Below are 24652 nucleotides of genomic sequence, written 5' to 3' on the forward strand. Positions count from 1 at the left end.
TGACTAAATATTAATACTAAATAACCATTAAATAATTACTTAAATGTGTCATTAATTAATTAAAATAGGAATTAAATACATAAATGTGTTCTTAAATGTGTCATGAATTCATTAAAATACCAATACATTTTATGTACTATTTAACTATTTAAGTATTTCATGGTCCATTTACAAATGCTAAACAGCGCCCCCAGTCGATTGCATTTACATTTCACAACGTGTTGCATTTACATTTCACATTTACATTTCACAACGTGTCGTGTTGCAGTGCTTCATTAATTGTGTTATCTGTCAAACTCGCCCATCAAAGTCAGTGGGTGGGGCTAGCGCGAATCTAGTCTGATCCATTGCGTTGGTCTGAAGTAGAGTGCCTGGATAGAGACGATGGAGGATCTTCATTAACTTTCTAGGGAGTTGGTGAGAGACATTTTAGACTTAGCTGAGGATGTGGAGGACCTGCTGACTCAGAGCATGTAGCGAGTAAAGCAGAGGAACTTATTGAAGTTCTTGGAGTTATTTCCGCACTTTGCAATGCTACGGCTAATAATCAAGGGGAAGACTCGGTCCTGCTAGCCCCCATGTTGAGACAGCGTGCGAGGTGCAGGACCAAATGTCTAAAACTTGCCCGGAGCTGCTGAGAGAAGCAGCGAATTTGATTGAGGAAGATGCTGATGCACCCTGGTACCAGATTCACTCAGTGACTGCACATATCTTGGTCGGAAAGTGCGGAAATAACTCCAAAGAACTTCAATAAGTTCCTCTGCTTTACTCGCTACATGCTCGCTACAATTAATGAAGCACTGCAACACGACACGTTGTGAAATGTAAATGTGAAATGTAAATGCAACACGTTGTGAAATGTAAATGCAATCGACTGGGGGCGCTGTTTAGCGTTTGTAAATGGCCATGAAATACTTAAATAGTGAAATAATTATATATGTATTTTACATAAAATGAATTGGTATTTTGATGAATTCATGACACATTTAAGAATACATTTATGTATTCAATTCCGATTTTAATCAATTAATGACACATTTAAGTAATTATTTAATGGTGTATTTATTTAATTCATTGTGGCACTTTTAGTCCTCCATACTCTACTGACTGTAGCTTGCTTTGCTAAATAGCATGCTAGCTAGCAAGCATGCACGATATGTGAGACATTTTATTTATAAGATGTTAAATACCCATGCCATTTGTCTAGTATTTCACATGATAATTGGTTTGTAGAGTAGTTAACATAAGTAACGCAATGCATTGTATTGTTGTTCTGCCAACTTTACTAAATTAAGTCGAAATCATGATCATGGCTTACTTCAGTCATAAGATGACCGAGGTGAAGTTAGTTTCATATTCGACATTCGTCTCACATTCGGAAGACGCTACTTTACAGCGTCGCGTTAGGGACAGAAACTACCCATACCATTTTGACAAATGATTACTTATAATATTTTTACGAATATAAAACCTCAAACGGACACCAGAGTATTCTAACAATGTCTGGTGTAGGCGTACTTCCTCAGCCTTTATTTTTTCAATTAAGTTTTAAACAAAATTATAGAAAATCACTAATCTCTGAAAATAGCTTAATCCTCACAAATCTTGATAACTTTTTCAAAATTGTGTCAAAAACTCTCAAATATACACCAGATTATTCTAATAATGTCTGGCCTACCTTCACATACAATACAAAAGAAAAAATCATTGGAATTCTACATAGGGCTGACGTGAGGTGAACATAATATTATTGAACAATGTGAATTTTCTGAAGAACAATGAAATGACTGACACATGCAGCAATGAGCCCCCAACAGTGCCTGATGCAGTGTCTGCTCATCAAGGTATGTCCTCTGAACATCAGTAAGAGTTAATAAGTATGTAATACAGTAAAGGTATGATATCAGTTATATTGTTTATGTTTGTTATTACTCTAGGAATCTCTAAATAATGGTAAAATTACTGAATAAATGGTTCTAAATGTATGAGTAGGCCTACAAATAATAAATCTGTCATTTCAAGTTTGCAGTTAGAATGTTTCTGACGTGTATGACTGGTAGAACTTACGGAATCCATCAAAGAAACTGTAGTCTAATTTCTAGACTGTTGAAAATAATTATAAATACATTAGAATAAATCATAATTTGCAATAGGGAAATCCCATATGCGGGATGCTCAATTTAGATTAAGGATGTGACCATTTACTAACAACTACACACAGGAGGAAAATGTTAATATAAAATGATTAGTTTATTGAGATATAACACGCAGTGTTTCATTACCTACAACAAAAAGGGTAGATAAAAAATGTTTTTAACTTGAGTCTCGATATGTGGTTGATGGCCACCCTGCTGTGAGGCTGTGCCCCTGCCTGGCCACCCTGTTCAAAATGTGCTAGACATGCCCCTGCGTACACCTGTATGACTTATCTGTTTCTTTTTTGAAGTACTTTGTGAACTCCATTATTGAGGCGATTTTTTGACTGATAACAGTGTTGATGACTGCATGACACAGATGGATTCTTGGTCGGGCTTGGGCATGCTTCAGACTCTTGGTGTGTGCATTCCTGGAGCGAAATTGGAGCGAGACATAGGGCAACGCTACGTCCTTTTTAAAAATCCCGCTCTGGGCTCTGTCCAAAATCTGCCCACTCACGCTCAGCGCTCGCTCCGCTCACATGCTCTGCGCCTATCTCCTATAGTAAACAAAACTGAAAGTGATCGGTATAGCTTCGCCATACATACACCCAACCTGTATACACATACAAATTCAAATTGGACCATCACTGGTTTACTCAATGGCTGCAGGAGACCAAATGTGACGCCTTTGCAAGACATGGGAATATGTAAACACATTTTGGACTACTCGATGCGCAACACTGAAATATTTTACAACACTGAAAGCATGGGCGGCGCCAGATAATTTTTAATGCAGGTGCTGAGGGGGTGCTAGATTATTGACAGGCAAATATTTATATGTAGGTAATTGGTTCAGGTTTTATGGAGCTGAACTTGGCCTACATCATCTGTACTGGACTTCTGAGCAAAGAAATCATATATGATGCATACATTTGGGCATACCAATTTATAGCACCTTTTTACTATCTACAAGTATAAGTGTGAATGATAACATTCATGGGTAACATTGTCTAAACATCCCTTAAAAAACTGCAATTTAATGCAATCTTTACCAAAATGGACAATTCAACTTCTCACCTGAACCCCTGATGCTGATTCATCACCAACCTGCTCTACATCTGTATCTTCAGGGTGCTGTTTTTCCTGCACAGTAATTCGTCAATTTAAAGATCCTGTAAAGTAAATTCCATGTTTTGCTTCTAAGTACATTATATACGTGTGAAATGAGTTCCTGAAAGCATGTGCAAAGCGCTAAAACTTTGTTGCACTGAAATGTGGAGTTAGACCGAAGAACAGTTTCTCTTCCGTTTTCAGATCAGGTTTTAATGGGCGGAGCCAAAAAATGCCCTATCTACGTCATTTTGCCCCATCTACGGGGCGAAATGCATCTCGAAATGCATCCCATCTCGCCCCTCAAATTGTGCAAACACTGTTAGAATTAGCTGAGCAGGTAGAATCTAATAATATATCTGAGTCTGATGCCCGTGACCGAGTAGAACAAGTCATAGAGAGCTTGGCTGCATACTCTGCCGTCACAGATTTACACATTAATAGTATCTCTGCCACTGTTTTAGTCATTGTTTGACATCAAGTTGCTCAGTCTGTGATGCGTCCTCTAAAGACCCGGCAATTCAATCAATTTCCCGGCACATTTGCAATGTAATGCAATGCATTGCTCTTCTGCAATGCAGAAGAGCGGCTACTGACGTCACTCTGCTGCGCCGCTCAGAATGCTTTTTCGTTCATTTTGCATTTCTGCAAATGCATTTGAATTGTGGTCACGATTTTGCAGCCACGTTCTTAAAATGAAAATGCATTTCTGGAAATGCATATGAATTTGAATTGTGGTCACGATTTTGCAGCCACGTTCTTGAAAATGAAAATGCATTTCTGGAAATGCATTTGAATTTGAATTGTGGTCACGATTTTGCAGCCACGTTCTTAAAATGAAAATGCATTTCTGGAAATGCATTTTAATTTTCAAATTTTACATTTCAACTTGAATTTTGGTATCTATTTGCTGGGGCATGTTTTGAAAATTAAATCTCAAATGTCTATTTCTTTTTCATTTTAATTAAGTGAAAGATTGAGCACTCTTGAAGAAGAAAATTAAAATGCAAATAGGATGATTGATTACTAATTTCATTTATGAGTCAAATAATGCAGCCACATTCTTAAAATGCAAATGAATTTCTGGAAATGCATTTGCATTTGAATTTTGGTAACGATTTGCTTCCATAGATTGTGTCTTTCCCAAACTTTGGTCGTGACTAGTCCCTATGGTCCCTATGCAAACCTACGCCCTAGAAGGAACCTTTTTTCTGCCAAGGGCCATTTGGATATTTATAAAATAATTCGGGGGCCGTACAGAATTATCAACTTAAAAATGTGCCTGCTATATTTGGTCAAACATTTAATTAACTCACCCCTAATGTGATGGCTGGAACTGCTTCTCTTTGGTGAGGTTTGTGATGTTAGCTGGCACGGATGCAGCCTGCTTTGACTAGGGGTGCATCGAACATTTCTTGTGGGGTATCATGATTACGGAAAGGGATCGTATTATTTTTTATATTGCTACCATTTTTGAGACTGCTTATCGATCTGAGTGTTAATCAGGTGCAGAGCCATACGTTGTAAACATTCGGGGCTTAGCCCAAACCAACAACGTATTCTGGGTTTGATTTGCTAGAAATGAATTCCACACTTAATGCGAGCGCGCAGCAAATTTTTTTGGTACATTGGTACGCAACGCTGCGCGCCTACACAGTCCTCTTCCACATATTAAAATAGTGCTGCTGCCAACGAATAATGCACCTAATAATATGGTTCCTGCAGTGCCATGGCGGGCCGGACCAAATGATTTGGTCACCCCTGCCCTAGAATGTGATGCATAAAAGAATAAACAAAAACATATCAAACATGACATTAAAAGCTGTTTAGAACTGTATGTGCATTAACACAACTTTTAATGATAATATCAGTCAGCCTCAGTTCACCTTCCTCTTTAACCATAGGCGATGGTTGGTAATGATTTTGGAAAATGTTTAAGTGATGTCAGAGTTGTATACAGTGTTGGGCAAGCTACTTGGAACATGTAATGAGCTAAGCTACCAGTTACTCTACATTAAATAAAGCTTCACTACACTGAAGCTAACCCCCAGGGAAATGTAGCTAGCTAAGCTACAGCAACATGGCAAAAGTAGTTTACATCATTCAGATCTCATTCAGGCCAGTACAGCCTTACAACATATACAAACATAACCAAGAGAAAAGTTTAATTTCACTGTCTTAAGGGACGCTTCAGTGGGAATATGACTACAGGCTTTAATGTTAAACTTAACATTCTGTTTATTCCTGTTGTTTATGCCTTTAATTGCAGCAACTCCATGGCAACAACATCCACTTCAGAGATTCATATGAGATCAAGGAGGAACTCGGTTTGGGTGCATTCTCTATCTGCAAGCGTTGCGTCCACAAGATCACCAGTGTGGAATATGCTGTTAAGGTATGGTGGCTTTTCAGGGATATCAGTCACTGGACAGCACAGTTATAGGAACTTGTTGGACACGCTTGACCATAAAAGTGTGCCACCAGTAACATTGCAACATGCCAACTTTAAATTGCTTTTGTATGTAGATTATACTTTATTTTGGTTCGGTAAAAGAAAATGGGGAACTGTTTTTATTTCAGATCATAGACAGAGCTAAGAAAGATCCATCGGAGGAGATTGAAATCATGCTGAGAAACGGGCAGCATCCCAACATCATTACACTAAAGGATGTAAATATCTGTAATCTTGGTGCTTGACAATGTGCATGTGTGCTTATAGGACAGTGTGTATTTTAGCTGTCTGTCTGTGTTGCAGGTATATGATGATGGGAAGTATGTGTACCTGGTGATGGAGCTGATGAGAGGCGGAGAGCTGCTGGACAGGATATTGCATCACAAGTGTTTCTCTGAGAGAGAGGCTTCTGTAGTGCTATGCACCATCACCAAAACTGTGGAGTTCCTCCACTCACAGGGGGTCAGTAAATACAGAAAAAGAGAGACAAAATGAAAGAGGGAGAGAGTGACAGTGGTAGAAATGGTAGGGGTAGAATGACTGAAGGAGAGAAACAACAAACTGTGGATTGGTTGTTTGATTTTATTTGGTTCAATAATTGATTGGCTCATTTGTTAATGTTATTTGTGTCAGGTGGTTCACAGGGACCTGAAGCCTAGTAACATCCTGTATGTTGATGATACTGGAGACCCAGAATGCATCAGGATCTGTGATTTTGGTTTTGCAAAGCAGCTGCGGGCTGAGAACGGTCTGTTGATGACTCCTTGCTACACCGCAAATTTTGTGGCTCCAGAGGTAAATGGCCAATTGTAGAGTCTACAGGATCAGAGGGATGTGCCATGACTGTTACCTATCACAGAGTGTTATCTATAAAAAAAAATGGGAACACTTTACATTAAGGTTTTATTAACTAGCACAGAACTACATAGCAATACATACAGTATTCATATACAAATGTACATGTATTGTAGCAACCACAGAGAGACGCAGGGGTGAGACGCATATCATTTTGGGATACTTGAGACAATACAGTGAAGACACACTTATGCATTTATTTATAAAAATAATCTTACAGGGACAATAGCTCCATCCGGGTCGGTCACTCACTCAGAATCAGAATTCGGTTTATTCGCCATGTATGTTATACAAACACGGAATTTACTGTGGCAGCGACGTGCAACCACTAAACATATACGAATCTTAAATTAAGTAAAGGTACAGAAGTTTAACTCTTCCTAAGAACTAAACAATCTAAGAATAAAACAATTTAAATATAAAATAAAATATATATAAGAATAAGAATGAGCAGCATGAGTGGTCAACATAGTGCAATCAGATACTGGGTTAAATAATGAATGAATGTCAATGGGAGTCCATGGCCTCCGAGGCCAGTAGCAGATGGAAAGAAACTGTTCTTATGGCGTGAGGTTTTGGTCCTGATGGAACGCAGCCTTCTGCCGGAGGGGAGTAGCTGGAACAGGGAGTGGCCAGGGTGGGAGGGGTCGGCCACAATCTTTCTTGCTCGCCTCAGGGTCCTCGAGGTGTGCAGGTCCTCGAGGGTAGGCAGATTGCAGCCGATCACCTTCTCAGAAGTGCGGATGATACGCTGCAGTCTGCTCTTGTCCTTGGCAGTGGCAGCAGCGTACCAGATGGTGATGGAAGAGGTGAGGATGGACTCAATGATGGCTGTGTAGAAGTGCACCATCATTGTCTTTGGCAGGTTGAATTTCTTCAGCTGCCGTAGGAAGTACATCCTCTGTTGTGCTTTCTTGGTGAGGGAGCTGATGTTCAGTTCCCACTTGAGGTCCTGGGAGAGGATGGTGCCCAGGAAGCGGAAGGACTCCACAGTGTTGACTGGGGAGTCGCACAGGGTGATGGGGGTGAGTGGGGCTGTATTCTTCCTGAAGTCCACAACCATCTCTACTGTCTTAAGAGCATTGAGCTCTAAGTTCTGGCTGCACCAGCTCACCAGGTTGTCAACTTCCCACCTATAATCAGACTCGTCCCCGTCAGAGATGAGCCCAATGAGGGTGGTGTCGTCCGCAAACTTCAGAAGCTTGACAGACGGATGACTGGAGGTGCAACTGTTGGTGTACAGGGAGAAGAGCAGAGGGGAAAGGACGCAGCCCTGAGGAGATCCGGTGCTGATGGACCGGGAGTCAGAGACTTGTGTTCCCAGCTTAACGCACTGCTTCCTGTCAGACCGGAAGTCTGTGACCCACCTGCAGGTGGAGTCGGGCACGTTCAGCTGGGAGAGCTTGTCCTGAAGCAGGGCGGGGATGATGGTGTTGAAGGCAGAGCTGAAGTCCACAAACAGGATCCTGGCATAGGATGCTGGGGAGTCCAGGTGCTGTAGGGTGAATTGGAGGGCCATATTAACGGTGTCATCCACAGATCTGTTGACTCTGTAGGCAAACTGCAGTGGTTCCAGGAAAGGGTCTGTGATGGATTTGAGGTGTGCCAGCACAAGGTGCTCAAAAGACTTCATAACCACAGAGGTCAGGGTGACGGGTCTGTAGTCATTGAGTCCTGTTGGCCTTGGCTTTTTGGGCACAGGGATGATGGTGGAGGACTTGAGACAGGCTGGCACATGGCAGCCTAGGGAGGTGTTAAAGATGTTGGTAAACACCGGAGACAGCTGGTCAGCGCAGTTCTTGAGGGTGGCAGGAGAGACAGAGTCCGGCCCAGCTGCTTTGCGGGGGTTCTGCCTCTTGACCCTCCTGAATGGAGAGACACATGGGTGGGAGGGGGTAGATCAGGACTGTCCAATTGTCTTTCAAATCTACAGTAGAACTCGTTCAGGTCGTTGGCCAGGCGGGAATCGTTAGTGGAGTGGGGGGCTCTGGGCTTGTAGTTGGTAATCTGCCTGAGCCCTCTCCAGACAGAAGCAGAGTCGTTAGCAGAGAACTGGTGCTTCAGTTTCTGAGTACAGTCGTTTAGCCTCTCTCACCGCTTGCTAAACCTGTTCTTCGACTCCTTGAATCTGTCTCTATCCCCACTCCTAAATGCTTCCTCCTTCTCTGACCTCAACCTTCTGAGCTCTGCTGAGAACCAGGGCTTGTCATTGTTGAAGTTCACTGTGATGGCATTTTTTGATATAGTTACTAAGAGTGTATTTTTAATAGACTGAGGTTGTGTTTAAACAAATGGATGTTGCAGTTGGTCTTAAGGTATTTATGGTGTTGGTTTATGATGCCTGATTGAGAAGCTAGGGGCACGGAGGTTGGGGGATGTTTGAGTTCTGTGGCCTAAAGGGAGAAGGGTAGATGGATCAGTTGATCTAGCAGCTCTGACCTTTTGGCCAAGGAGATTGTGTCCTGTGTCCTGTTTGTGTTTCATTAAGGGTATCCTTACTGTCCTCATTTAGAGAAAGAGCCGTGACATCAAAAGACTTTGGTATCTTGACCTGGGGGGTTATATTGTCTTAACTGTCACTGACCAGTGTTAGCCAATCACAGAGACCACTGCATTGATGAATTGATCATTTATTAGGGCATCTGTTTTAAGTGTATAAAAGCACAAGCTTTATGATTGTTCTTCATCACTCTTGCGAACGACCTGTGGCTAGCACCTCCTTCGTAATGACTGATCAGCAAAGCTTTGTTTAATATTACGTAATTGTATAATCTAAATAAATTGTAATAAACCCACATCTCTTGACTACTCAGATCTACACAGTGCCGCTTGAATTTCCACCATTACACTTTGGTGGCCAGTACGGGTATCCTCGTTTGCTCAGCGTTCAACGGACAGGACTCCCTTAGAAAAGGTGATCTGATCAATCCAGCGTTAGCCGCTCATACCTCCATCCAAATTGTCGGAGAAGGCTGGGCCGATTCGGGGGGGCCTGGCTGGTTGCGCTTTTGCTGACGCGGGATCCTGAAAGAACCGGTGAGATATTCTTTTGGTCACTGTGTGATATTGAATTGTCTAAATGTGTGTTTTTAGGCTATTGTCAATAATTCGGTTAAGTAAATAATTGGTCAGAGGTAAAACTGTCCTGTACGTGTAAAGTCGTACGAATTAATAAGGTAAGGTTGTTGAACCTATCTTTTACGTGTAAGTCGTAAAAAAAACGTCTGCAGAAGTGTGTCGACGGACACACATAGAGGTTGTGTTGTTGACGAACACACAAAGGGAGATAAGTTCACATGTTGTATCGTGTTATGTGTCTTTTGAGACCCTAAAGGATTAGAATATGTTGGGTTAGTGATAGTTTGAGAAATTGTATTGGCTTTGGTGGTCATAACAGTTCCTATTTATTAACGGCCTAAACGTGATTCTAAGTCCCGAGAGAAAAGTATACTAGTGAGGTAATCAGCTGTGTGAGTGAGAGTGTTTACAAAGGGTTTGAGTCCCTGAAGGTGGAGAACAAAAAAAAAAAAAGTTAGGATGTATCCTGAGGGATTTTCAAAACAAAGGTTTGAGTTTTTTACACGCGTGTTCATTTTTGTTTCATATGTTTTTTGAGGTTAAAAGAAGTATGAGTAACTAATGGTGTATACTATTCAAGCTATATACAAATTACAAAAATCAAAATTTTAATTAATTTTCGGTTTGAATATTTGTAATTTATGATTGTGCAGTTATTTTCATTGAAAGTTGTGAAGTCGGAATTTAATTGTTTTTAGAAAAGAAAAGGGGTAATTGTGTCGTTTTGTTTTAAGGACCTTATTGTATTGCGAAATAGGTTCGTGGAGAGAAATAGATACACGATTTTTTTTAAGTGGAGAAATGAATAGATCTTAGCCTGATTTGAGAGCTTTTTCTGATTGGATAGAGATAGGTCAGATATCTTCTGACATCTGCCATCTTTATAGATTTGCTTTGGATTCCCGCAAAGATTGAGGCTTGTGCTTTGATTTGCAATTGCCTATACTGCGTTTCAAAGAAGGAGAGGTTAAAGTCCTCTCCGGTACAAAGGGTTTGAGTCCCTGTTGTGTTTGGAATAAATAATGTTGTGGGCTATGTTGGTCAAAGCTAATGCAGAGCGTGTTGACATGCTGTTGAAAAACATGTAGGCCAACACGAATTGCTAGGTATGGTCAATCCAAAATGCGTGCTTTAATTGTGGGAATTTGAGCAAAATGTACGTGAATGTCCGGAGATGTGTCATCACTGTTGACTCTCGCAAAATCAGAGGGGTTCGTGACCGGAAGTTGAGTTCCGAACTGGTGGCGTACAATGTTTATCGGTTATGACACTGTTGGTAGAGGAGAGACGATTGACTTGTTATATTGTTTTACAACTTTGTGTTAACCGTTATATATTTGATGTTAGACTTTACATCGGTCTGATTACCGCCAGAAGGCATTTGTTTTTGAAGACGGAGACATTCTGTTTTGAAAATGGTAATGTTAATTCTTTGACTGAATTCTCCACTTGAAAAGAGGCGCATGCACTTGAGCCTAGCGGAAGTTGATTCTTTCATTGAAGCTCATTCTGCGTGCAGTGGCCCACACACCCGTCATGAGTGCAGAAAAAAAAAAAAACACTAATTTTATAGAGATTTTGACGTTGAATTGAGAAATGTATTGGTTGGAAAACAGATGTGTGTTTCTGTTTCTGTCAAACTTAAGAAAATATTGTGAGTTGCCATACTCTTGATTTGGAAATTATGTACAGACCGATTTTCTATATGCGCTGGAAATTTCGTTTTTGGGTAGTATAATTGGTAGAAGGCCAGTTTTGGCAACAAAAGCGGTATTCATTTTAAGAATTACAATCCCGGGGTTATTAAAACTTTTATAGAAAGTTATGTGTTCAAACGGAAATGTTATGTTGTTTAAGGAATATTTTTGTTTATGTCTGGAAATGTTCGATGGTTTTAATTTTTAATTTTGTGGGAGTTCACAGATGTTACTGTTGTTTAAAGAAATATGTAAAGGGTTATGAAGAAGTGATTAGAAAGATTGAGCCAGTCCGAGGGACTGAAGTGTATACAAGGGGAACTAGTTTGAGAGACTGAATTGCGATTGTTGTTAAGGGCAAAGGTGCTACATATGTGTGTTTATTGCTGCTGAGATGATTTGTTGAAACGTGTTGGGTTTGGTGGTATTCATATTTACCTATTTAAATGGACTTGAAGTTGAAGCTTTGTCCAACCAGAATGCTAATACATGGGTAAACTGTCATTCTCTGACGAGTGATATTAGGTGCATATGTAGATTTCGGAGCCTAATTTTTATGTTGAAATTAAAATAGTACTAATGGTTGATATAATTGTAAAGGTTGTAATTGTAAAGAAAATCCAGGCCGTGACTTTGTTGGCTAATGGCTAATGGTGAAAACGTGGAGGAAGTGCATTTTGCTCTGTCCTGAGACAAAGGAGAGTCCAGGAAGTTGAATTTGCAACTATGGCAACGATATTGGCTAACAAACAGACCGACAGGCGGGTACAGGCTAGTAAAGGAATTGCAGCTTGATATTTGAGATCCAGGATGAGTAACCGCATGACGCATGCGCAGATGGAAATTTAGAAATTGACTAAGACGAAAATTTAGAGAAATAGATAAATTTGGAGCGAATTTTACATATTAATTTGGTTATTTTTGAAATATGTTGGGTGATGAGTATTTTGAGACATTTGCTAACAAGGTTTTTGTTTGTTTGAGGACATTTTAAATGAGTTTCAGGAATTCCGAGGAAAGGTGGGGGCTACAAAAAAAAAGTCCCGTTACGTTGAGTCTTACAAAGGTGATCCCAGAGGGTATAATTCTGCATAATTATGTGAGTATTAATGGTGAAAGATGTATTCGAAGTTTGGTGGTTTACGAATGTATGATTAACATTTGTTCTAATTACTAGCCAAACAGGGAGGTAGAAGCCTTTCAGACCAGAACTTGTATTTACGAGCGGAAAATCTGTGGTGTGTGATGGTATCCATAAAAATGCAGAAATTAGACCCCTGGTTCATAAATTAGTTCTAATTGGATTGGAAAAGTTATACTTTAGCAAAATTAAGTGAATAGATGGTAAACGCCAACCATCTGTGTTGTTTAAAAGAAAAGAAAAAAAAGGTTGAGAGTTTTTGCTTTGTTCCAGAGCGCGCTGTTTGATTCGAGTTTGAAATGCGCGCTTGTTTATTTGAGTTGATTCACTAACAAAGAGTAATTGAGATAGCTGGTAAATATAGGAATATTCAAAGGTGTATACATTACATGCTTTGATAAGACTTTTGATAAGTAAAAGAATAAGGTTTTGTTTTACGGGTTTATGTTAAATTGTGAATTTAAAGGTTTAAACGAAAAATGGGAGAGTTTCTATTTTCTTTTGTCTTAAGGGCATTGTTTGATTGATGTGATTGCGAGTCGTAGCGTAATTCTAGCATGAATTACTTATTCTAAGAGCAGTTTTAAGTGTGCGAACATGGATTTAATGAAACAAGAGAACGTTTTGTGGATGTGAAGAGATGATTGGTTTAAACATTTTGATGTTCTGAAAAGGGAACTATGCATATGCTTTGAAGAGGTATATGGGCAGACGTTTTAAATCAGAATACTAAAATCTAGAGGTTTTTTTAAGAGTTTTGATAAAGGTATTAGATGCAATTTGGTTGTGGAATAAGAGAAAATGATTGCAATGTACTTTTTTTTGGAGTTTGACTGTAATTTGATTTTAGTTTTCTGTGAGAGTTTTATCAGGGTATGGTACAATGTTTTGGGATAAACAGTTAGGCTGTGATGAGGTTGTATCATCATGCTATTGGTTCATAAAGAGGGTTATTATAACTTTGGTTTTGAAATAATTTGGGAAGACTCATTAAGTCTGATAAATTGTGGTGTTATGGTTGGAACGAAGTAGCTTGTTCTGGACTGCAGCCAAAGCAAGTTATGAAGTTCTACCTATCTAACCTATATAGAAATATAGATGGGGTATAAGTTTGGCTAATGGTTACATTAAGAACATTTTATGGTCTATGTTTCACTTTGGAATCATACAGACTAAATTCTGGTTTAGGGTAGTGATGCTAGTTTTCTACATGTCTTGGAAAAAGAGAGATTTGATTTGGTGAATTTAAATACAGGAAAAAATTAAGAGGGAATCTGAAATATAAAGGTATTCATTTGAACTGTTCCTAAAGGTTTTTTTTGAAGAAAAGATAATAAGAGACTAAAAGTTGAGGTTATTCGTAATTTGGTTGTTTTCTAAAATAGTTTTATTTTATACAAATTGGTTCAAAAGTTGTTTGCTTCAGTGTAAGCTTGTTAATTCATAAAAGGGAAATGAGTTAAAATATTTACTGATAGTAAAATACATCATTGGTGTTACATATGATTTTGGGAAAGGTATGGAAACAGGAAGTTTCTTATTTTCACTTATAGAACAACTTGCTGTATGCAAATGTGGAATTCACTCTAACAATGATGATGATTATTCCACAGGGAAAATGCTAGTGCTGATACTAGCTGGAGCAGTTTCTAGATTGCCTGCATGCATTGATGAACTAACTAGAATATGTTTTTGATGTTGATACGTATGTTTACAGGAAGTGATGAGATGATGTTGCTATGTCCGGATGAGCTTAACTTGACAAATTTGGGCTTACAGGACTCTTTTGAGGAAAATTGTTGTGTGACCTTGATACAACATTTGTTATAGATTCTTTAAGGGAAGCGCAGGCTTCTTAGAGAGGAAGAGGTGACGTTTAGGAATTTATGACTGACTGATGACTGACTGATCCAAACAGAGAGTGACTATGGGGGTTTTATGGTTTTATGAATTTAGCTTCAGTAGTTTGGATTTGTGATAGGACTGTGAGGGTTTGATATTATATTGCTGAGTTGAAAGTATTGGACTGTATTTAACCCAGAGTGAGAATTTTGTTTTGTTTGAGTATATTTGATAAGAATTACAGAATACAGCGGACAGATGGAGAAAGGAATGGTGGAATGGAGATTCGAACTTGGACTAATCCACAAGAAAATGGAAAGTGAAGAAAAAAAATGGAGGTTGTATGGTCTGCATAAAACATTTATCTTGAGATTTTGCTCAGTTAACACATGGAAAGATCATGCCTCTACAGTTTGTGTGATATCACGAATGCATTATTTTAGCATACAAGAGGATTGGTAATAGATGCATAGTCATTTTGTCAGTACTTCATATGTGGGACAAGTAATATGAGAAAGGATTTTAAACACGATAAGCTTCACAGTTAAGGTTAGAGAAACCATTTGAGTATTGATAGATGGATTTTGTAGAGTTCAATTTTTGGAGAAGTGATACTGTTTTAATGATTGTTGATGGTTGTTGGATGGGAAGAAGTTTTAGACTTCTCAGGGGCTCAGTGGTCAAGTTTTATTATTCGATGGGATTTCTCTTTGAGGATATGTAATGATAATGGGTCACACTTGTTTATGGAAATTATTTTGGTGTTGATAGGATTCAACATCGTGTTAATCACTTCAGTTGAATGAGAGAACAGAACTTTGAAGACTAAGTCAGACGACAATAAGTCAGTTACCTTTAACTGACCTCTGTGAGAATGTGCTTGTTTATCACTGTGCAACCTTTTGGAGTCTACTTTGTGTGAGATTCACAGGCAGGTGAAGGAGGCTATTCCTATGACTGGACCGCTGCATGATTTGATACCAGATGACTGGATCGTGGTGAAGGACCTGAAACGCCTGGTAAAACCCAAGGTGGACGGGGCCATACCAGATTCTCCTGACGACTAATCCAGCGGTTAAGATCGGAATGAAGAGCAACGTGGATACACGCTAACCATTGTACGCGTGCACCTTGTCTGGAGACGGAAACAGAGTATACGCGTTCTGCGTAGTACCAAGGAAAGCTCAGAGTCTGTGCGCAAAGTGCAGTTCTTTGAAAGTTGCCCTGAAGCAATTTGATCGTCGTTTGGAATTGGTTCAATTAGGCTATCCTGCCTGAAAGAAGATTATCTACAGCCAACTGAAGATGGTCACTACGGATGCACAATCATGGCATCCGTTCCAACAACCTGGACTTTGTGGTATACGGGGTACAATGGGTTTTGTCTTGGGAATGGCATTTCTTATTGTGTTTCCAAGGTTCTAATGATATTATGACGACAAATGTAATGACTTCAATTGTTTCACCAGTAATGATGCAGCTGTTAAAAAGAGATGTGCCTACGAAGTTTAAAGCTAGAAATCAGGTAGCTGCAGGATTAGAATGATGTCTTTTTGCGTACGGCTAGCAAAATGTGGATTGTATTAATTATACATATTATAATTAGAAACGTTTTATTAATTACATGGTGGATACGATTTCTGGGTTAGAGAACAAGGGCTAAGACTTTTTCAATTCAGATGGTGAACTATAGTCCTTTAGAGAATTCTGACTGGATTTAAGGATGAAGAGGCTACTGTGAGTGATATGTAATTCTCTTGTTATTTTTGGGGTTATGTTTTGATTAAAGGGGGTTACGTTATTTTCTTGCCTCCATATCTGTGTGGATGTTTTATATTATTTTTGTATGCCTATGTTGTTTCTAAAAAAAAAAGTAAGGAATGTGATGGCATTTTTTGATATAGTTACTAAGAGTGTATTTTTAATAGACTGAGGTTGTGTTTAAACAAATGGATGTTGCAGTTGGTCTTAAGGTATTTATGGTGTTGGTTTATGATGCCTGATTGAGAAGCTAGGGGCACGGAGGTTGGGGGATGTTTGAGTTCTGTGGCCTAAAGGGAGAAGGGTAGATGGATCAGTTGATCTAGCAGCTCTGACCTTTTGGCCAAGGAGATTGTGTCCTGTGTCCTGTTTGTGTTTCATTAAGGGTATCCTTACTGTCCTCATTTAGAGAAAGAGCCGTGACATCAAAACACTTTGGTATCTTGACCTGGGGGGTTATATTGTCTTAACTGTCACTGACCAGTGTTAGCCAATCACAGAGACCACTGCATTGATGAATTGATCATTTATTAGGGCATCTGTTTTAAGTGTATAAAAGCACAAGCTTTATGATTGTTCTTCATCACTCTTGCGAACGACCTGTGGCTAGCACTTCCTTTGTAATGACTGATCAGCAAAGCTTTGTTTAATATTACGTAATTGTATAATCTAAATAAATTGTAATAAACCCACATCTCTTGACTACTCAGATCTACACAGTGCCGCTTGAATTTCCACCATTACATTCACCCTGGTGCGTGTTGGAATACAGCGGTCCTCACAGAAGCTGATGTATGATGTTACAGCCTCTGTGAGTTCATCCAGACTATTGGTAGCAGTGGTGAACATATCCCAGTCAGTACAGTCCAAGCACGCCCGCAGATCCTCCATAGCCTCACTGGTCCACTGTTTTGATGTCCTCACAACAGGTTTACAGAGCTTTAATTTCTGCCTGTATGCAGGAATCAGATGGACCATGGCATGGTCAGAGTGACCCAGTGCTGCACGAGGGACAGCGTGGTAGGCTCTACTGACTGTAGTGTAGCAGTGATCCAGTGTTCTCTTCTCTTGTTGGGCATTTGATGAATTGTCTGTATTTAGGGAGTTTGTGGCAAGGGGAAGGGTCCTTCTCTCTGGGGATGCCACAGTATATGTATATCCATACATATCATCCATACATCCATATCCATCCAATACATTGACATTCCACAATTTCTACTTGGGTACCTACTGCTGTATAGTCCCAAAATTGGTACAGTAGGCCTACATAGCAATTGCTATTTATATGGTATTACGGTGTTAGCGGTATATAGGTCATTGCAAAAGTGTAAGAAGGTATAGGATATGGGAGAGGTGGAAGGGGCAGTTGGAGGTTGTGTCCAACACAATATCAATGTTAACATCCACTTACCCCTCAAACTACCTAGAACTACCTATAGTAACGACATTGCAGTTACATAGCAACTGCTACATAGTTACATGGTAGTTTATATAATATTTATGTAAATTCAATGCCAAAAATGTATACAGAACATTATTACTTGTTATAGATATGTAAGACGTATTCAAAGGTTGTGAGGTGTAATTTGTTTGTTACAGGTGTTAAAGAAACAGGGCTATGATGCAGCTTGTGACATCTGGAGTCTGGGGATTCTTCTGTACACAATGCTAGCAGGGTAAGTCTCCTACTTTAGCTTTTGTTTAAGCAGCAGGGAGATAATGGTGAGGACAGAGAGCAAGGGTATTTTAAAGTAATCTGGATAAAGGCAGAGGTGGAGCCAGAGTTAGAGGTAGTCAGAGGGGTTGTAATTGTTCTAAGTGGAGCGTAATCTCCCAGGACCTGGATCCATAGCTTTGGCTCTGTCATTAAGTATTCCTGTCTTTTTGTCTGTTAAAATACCTGCCTGTCTTTGCATGTTTATCTATCTGTAGCTTAGCACCCTGGAATCATGCCAGCCAAAATACACAGCATTTTCTATACACTACAAACATCCTCCATTGGTTCACATCCTCGACCCAGAACCTCACCTCCATATCGAGATAAACAAGGCATAGTTGATTTTGGAGTAAACTCAAAGTTGTTAGCTGTTTTAGAACTTCTCTAATAACAAGCAGCATCCATATCTTACTGCTTATTTAGATTCACGCCATTTGCCAACGGGCCTGATGACACACCAGAGGAAGTCTTGGCTCGCATTGGCAGTGGTAAGTATGTCCTTACCGGAGGCAACTGGGACACAGTGTCGGATGCTGCCAAAGACATTGTGACCAAGATGCTCCACGTGGACCCCCACCAAAGACTGATGGCCTCTCAGGTGCTCAGACATGCCTGGGTAGTGGAAAGAGATCAGCTGTCCCAAACCCAACTGCAGCCACAGGATGCACACCGGGTGAAGGTGAGAGGAGGTAGACCCTAGGGGGTAAGCTTTTCAGACTTTAGTGTGACCTTTCGTTTCCCACAAGCTAAATAATCCTTTACAAATGTAAAGGTCTTTTGTGTTCTACGTACCCTTCTCCATCCTCATAGAAATACCTATTACAAGATGGACTATACATTAAAACAAGTACATTACAAAAGGGCCATTGTTAACCAAATACACATGTTAATGTAGACACCTAACTTATTTAATCCTGTGATACCTGTAGGGTGCAATGGCTGCTACATACTCAGCTCTGAACCGCTTCCCCCAGAACCCCAAGCTAGAGCCTGTCCTCTCCTCCAGTTTGGCTCAGAGAAGAGGCATGAAGAGACTCACATCCACCCATCTATAGCAGTACACCCCGCTCTTAGTTCAACAACTTCTGTGAACTCAAACCCGGATCTGTTACTTTACAAGATTTTCAATCAGATTTTCTTTCAAAATGACATTAAGTTGTCAATGCCACTGTGTTGGTGTTATTTTCTCTTCATCCATATATGTGTTAAGCTAGATTTATACTACTCCGACTCCTATACGGACAGACATACAAACGGATTTGGAGGGATTCGATTTACTCTTTTGAATTTATAGTACTCCGAAGGCTGTTGGTGCTGAAAACAATTCACCTCCAGAACAGTAGGTGGAGCAACGTTTTACCTTAGAGAAGCCTACCCCATGACGTCTTTGTGTGTGGAAGTCGTCGATTGTTTATTTACCCCCTCCCGCCTTTTCCTCACACACAGTGAATGATGGCGAGTAGAACACAAATGTTGACAGCAAATGTGAGGTCCGGAGATGTGAGATTCCGTAAACTATGTCGTTCGGAAATGATGTTGTTAGCGGAACCATCACGGCCAAGGGGTATCTGTAAAATTTGTACGAGAGCCTGTGTCCGTCTCCGTGGAAACGGAGTAGTATAACTTGGGTTTTAGTCCCTCTAGTCCCTCTCCTCTTGGAGAGACGGTGAGACTACCAGCACAACTCCCCTGGCTACAGTGACTAACTTCTTAGCTTTACTACAAACTCACACACATTGTCTCAATTATGTTGATAATTGTCTGAATGGTAGATACTGTAATGCAATCTCTCAGATTCTTTCCAGGATTCATGTGAAATTGTGACATTTTTTGGTTTAGATGTGTACAACTTAATCACTTTTTAAAGTCTGGCAAATCAATTGGCATTCATCAGTTTATGTCTCCTTCATCTTGGGCAAATTGTCAAATTTCACCAACATTCCATCAAATGAAAGGGTAAATTGTACTCAAACTGAATAAAACAAAACTATTTAGACTTGGTTCCAGTCTAAATAATCAAATTTACATGTTGCAGAGTTTATTTCTTTACTCCATTCTGTGTTTATATTTAACTTTACATAATGATATTGTGCTCTATAACAAAATTGTATTGCAATTTATTCAAAACATTATTAAGAGAGAGTATTGTCTGAAATGTTGACCAACATTTGAAACCCACAAAAAATCAATAATTCAAAATAAGTAGTTTCCAATGCAAATTCCATCCCTAATTATGGAAATAGGACATTTTGGCCAGCTAAAGGCAACATTTTTGGGCCTTTATTTGAGCGCAATTTTTTGTTGTTGAGCTTTATGTAAAATAAACAGCCATTTTTCAATTGGTAAAACCTTGTCTAGTGAAGGTGATGTATTTTTGTCTCTTAATTTTTCAGAACCCACCCTTACGTTTCTTAGCCTGGTTTTCCATCGTTATTCTTCTCCCGATACTCCTGATGGCCAGTCCGCTACTGCAGGGCTGTGCCGCGGTGGTGGATTCTCAAGTCATATCATTTCAAATTCTCGTGCTGTCTGGGGGTGCTGCAGCATCCTCAGCACCCCTAGTTCCTGCTGCCATGCGTACGACTGTCACGTAGCGTCGGACACTCTCTGTCCACACTGAATCCGTAAAATTAACTTCTGTTACATCACGTACACTAACCACGTTACTATGACTTCATGTGCTACAGAGCTTTCAACGCGAGCGTCAAAAAATAAATAGAAACAGGGCGTCTGACAAAGTTCAGCCAAAAAGTTGCACTGTGTTGCGTCGCTCGCATCGCTCGCGTCCAGTTAGGACATTCCAACAGAAAACAAGGCAATCAAACTGCTGAAGGCCGATATATGCTTCTGCGTTTTTCGAAAAACGGACACATGGGAACGCCCTCGTCTCCGTGGAACGCCCTCTACGAGCTCTCCGTCAGCCCTCGGAGAGCCCCGGAGAGCTCGACGTGCACCTCCTGAATTTTCTAACTATCCGTCGTAATTTCGGAGAGCTACGGAGACCCCCTTGGCTGTGATTGGTCAGTATTAAGAACCGCTTGCGTCAGGGGCGGGGGCGCCGTGATAAACAGGACGAACAGAATCCTTTGACCGCCATTGCTGTAAGTTTTCACAATTCATATTTCAGCTAAACAGTACATGTAAATCAGCATCTGAATTAAAATGTGACGAGAAATGGGCAGTGTTGTTGCTGAAAATGTGCGTATGTTATTGATGAAACGGCTAATTTGTAAATTTGATCCGACTTTGCTCCGATAACCTAGGTAAATAAACACTCCACGATGACTTACAAAAAACCGTTGCGCCACCTTCTCTTCTGGCGGTGAATTGTTTTCAGCACCCACAGCCTACGGAGAACCATAAACGAAGGCTGTTTATCAATCCGAAGAACGCTGAGAACGCAAGTACATTCTTTTGAAGAATGTTCTTGCAAGCGTCCTTGCGAGAATGGCCTTGCAAGTCCGCAAGGACTTCTGGGAAATCAGAAGCGTTCTCGCTGGTCAAGTCACCATCCGATGCATCCTCGATAAAAGGGGCGGATCAGGAACATTTCCGGGTATTTTTGGCGTTCTTGGTGACTTGTGTTCTTTGGATTGGAACTGTACTTGGGCAATGAAAGATGACGTCAAACGAGTTCGCAAGAACACAAGAACGGAAAAAACGTGGATTGATAAACAGCCACTGTCTATCCGTCCGTATCCGTGCGCCCGCCCATCCGTAAACGGAGACGCAGAAGCATATTTCGGCCTTTAGTCCCGTCGCTCGCGTCCCGTTAGGACACAGTGTTAGTGGAACGATACGTTAGTGGAACGGCGCCATTGCGTGCTCGCATTAAGTATCGAACTCCCGAACTAGCATCACATCAAGTGTTTCAGTGTCTCCTCTGCTTGAGTGTGTAGGGGGTTAAATATTGGCCAAACAACCAAAACGAATTCCCCTATGGTTTAAAGGAAGATGGCAAACTGAATAGTGTATTAGCATGAACCAAATAATGCCAATACAAATAGAGTTAAGGTTATTTGACACTATGGGTTAAATCAGAGCAAGAATGGTCAAAGTACGGTTAAATGAAATACGCATTTAATAACATTGCAAATGAATGAAATCAATTACAAGGCAAACATGTTACAAAATGAAGGCTTTAAATCTTACCTACTCTACCATGATCATTGTAAATCAGAGAGAAAGCAAGAGTAGGACAGTAGGACAAGGGAGAACTGAGGAGAAGGTCTCAGGAGATGAAGAATCCACAGAACAATGCATTACAATTCTCTTTATACACAAAGACAACCAATCAGACCAAATCTTGAATGGGGTGTGAGACCCATCAAGTTGAGACCGTCCAGAAACTCCAGACTTTAGCATATGAGAGGTGGGGGCAGGTTTGACACCCAGCCATACAAGTGTATTCCAGCTCGTCTATCGCGCTTCTTCTGTTTTTTTTTGTTTTTTTTACGTCAAACACCAAGGGGGTTGGAAAGGTCAATTACATTAAACTCAAAATCCTGCAATAGTGTCAGGCGCAGCGAGAGGGAAGTTATCAAATGTATCGCTGTTATAAACCTGAAATGTTTAAATTAAATTAGATTGCGCTCAATGTGGCCACCAAAAGCTGTGGCCAACAGAATAGCCTTTGTTTTGAAAGCATCCAATGAATGGCAATATATAAATATAGCATCATATAATTTATAGCTGAATCCATTTGCCTACATCGATAAATAAATACATTTATTTATTTCAAAATGACGTTTTTGTAAAGACGACATTTATTTATTTCATGGGACTTTTATTTCCAAATGCCACATTTATAATTTTTTTGAGACTTTTATTTCCTAACGTCACTTATTTCCGAACACCACATTTATTTCTGTGCTGTATTTATTTCCAATCTCACATGCAAACGAGCACAAGATGAAGGCAGATAGGGACACTGGCTTTTTATCAATCCGAAGAACGCTAAGAACGTACTTGCGTTCTTGAGAAGGACGTTCTTGCCAAGCGTCCTTGCGAGAACGGTCTTGCAAGATAGCAAGGACGGAGAATGAATAGGGGTTATGCGCAACATTCTTCCGGGTTCTACAAAACAGATGTAACTACTTTCGGCCGGCCGCTACTGAGGTAAACACAGCGTAGTAATGGCCACCTTCGGTGTTTACAGGAGCTACCCTTAATTACAATTTCCGATGTACACCGTATTGCCAAACCGACGTCCAGAGCCCCGAGTACTCTGTTAGACAAGGTATTTAAGTTTTACATTTCCTCATTTATTCATAATTATAAAGGTATGTAATATATGTAGCTTTTGCTAATGGCATCGGATATAGCGATAGTGTTAGCCTAGCTAACTATCAGTAGTTAGTTTAGACTTGTCAACACAACACCACATATGGCCACTATCTTGATTGGAGATGCCATGACAGCACATGTTAAACTGGCAAAGACAGAAAATATTTGTCTTAGCAACACATCTGTCGAGGAACTGTCGTCAGAGGTACAAACAATCCTCAACAATAAACCAAACAATCCTAAGATTATCATCCACACTGGCTCGTTTGATATCCTACACAAGAAAACTGGCACTGAGATACTTAAACATTTCACCCAGCTACTGAACACACTCAACAGATATCAAGATGTATTCATCAGTGGACCGATTGCATGCTTTCGCAGAGGAAAAGAAGCCTTCAGTCGACTACTATCTTTCAACACATGGTTGGCATCTGTCTGTCTGACACACAAACTGAGATTTATCGATAATTTCAATGTGTTCTGGAACTGTGCAGACCGTTTTCAAGCTGACGGACTCCACCCAAACCGTAGAGGCTCTCGACTACTAACAGCAAACATCAGTCACGTGCTCCTGACCAGAAATCAAGCTTCTCTCCCTATCCCTGTTGTGTCTAAGCTGACTGACGCACCCCAAACAACCTCCCATGGAACAGAACAGAACATTCAAACAGCCTCCTGCAAGGACATGGGCCCTGCACAGATCTGCACCCCCCGGATGAATTCCCTTGTGATGGAACAGCTCAGTGACATAGACCTTCCCAAAGAAAAGCTACGCTAGGACAGCCACCATGCTATTTCATTAGACATACCGGTCATCATCACAAACAGAAAATGGCATGGTAAAATGCATGGTTACAAACCTGAAACTAGTGTCACAGAAAGTCACAGAACTATCCATATTTTTCCAACAGATTTATCTACCCCTGTTTTATCTGTTAATAGCCCACAGATGAAACTGGCCCTTTTAAATGTTAGATCACTAAATAACAAAACATTTCTAGTTAATGATCTGGTCAAAGAAAACAACTTAGACTGCATCTGTCTAACAGAAACCTGACTAAACAATGACACGGCAACAGCAACTTTGATAGAAGCGTGTCCGCCCGATTACAGCTTTCACCAAGTTTCTAGGAAATCAAAAAAAGGTGAAGGAGTCGCAGCTATTTTCTCCTCTAAACTGTTGTTCAAAATCACTGAGCTACGTGAATTCACATCATATGAATGTCTTGCTATAGAGCTCAAAACCGAATCAATACTTTTTGTTATTATATATCGGCCACCCAAGCACTCGCCAATATTCATACAAGAATTCTCTGAACTATTATCACTATGTGTCACTAGATATGACAAAGTAGTTTTAAACGGAGATTTAAATATCCAAGTAAATAAAACCAGACCCAAGAACTATTGAGCTCTTAAATCTCCTCGACAGTTTCAGTCTAACTCAACACATAACAGACCCAACACACCGGCACGGAAACACACTAGATCTAGTGATAACAACTGGACTAAATATCAATAATATTTCAATAACTGATCTACCCCTCTCAGACCATCATTATATATTTTTTT

The 24652-nt window shown here is 40.1% G+C and overlaps 1 protein-coding gene across 3 annotated transcripts in view; it reads left to right on the plus strand.

Moving 5' to 3' along the window:
• The window catches only part of rps6ka2 (ribosomal protein S6 kinase, polypeptide 2), a 182713-nt gene extending 162565 nt beyond the window's left edge, over positions 1-20148 (plus strand). For 2 of the 3 annotated variants that reach the window (XM_062463268.1, XM_062463271.1), the window contains 7 exons: positions 5518-5643; positions 5829-5918; positions 6004-6162; positions 6334-6495; positions 17674-17750; positions 18215-18470; positions 18721-20147. In XM_062463268.1, the coding sequence (XP_062319252.1) occupies positions 5518-5643; positions 5829-5918; positions 6004-6162; positions 6334-6495; positions 17674-17750; positions 18215-18470; positions 18721-18846 (996 nt within the window). In that variant the 3' untranslated portion in view covers positions 18847-20147. Of the gene's footprint in view, positions 1-5517; positions 5644-5828; positions 5919-6003; positions 6163-6333; positions 6496-17673; positions 17751-18214; positions 18471-18720 lie in introns of all 3 variants that reach the window. The other variant, XM_062463269.1, reaches the window with a different exon arrangement.
• Positions 20149-24652: the final 4504 nt, after the last annotated feature.

Source organism: Osmerus eperlanus, chromosome 6 (genome assembly GCF_963692335.1).
Source record: "Osmerus eperlanus chromosome 6, fOsmEpe2.1, whole genome shotgun sequence".
Lineage (NCBI taxonomy): Eukaryota > Metazoa > Chordata > Actinopteri > Osmeriformes > Osmeridae > Osmerus > Osmerus eperlanus.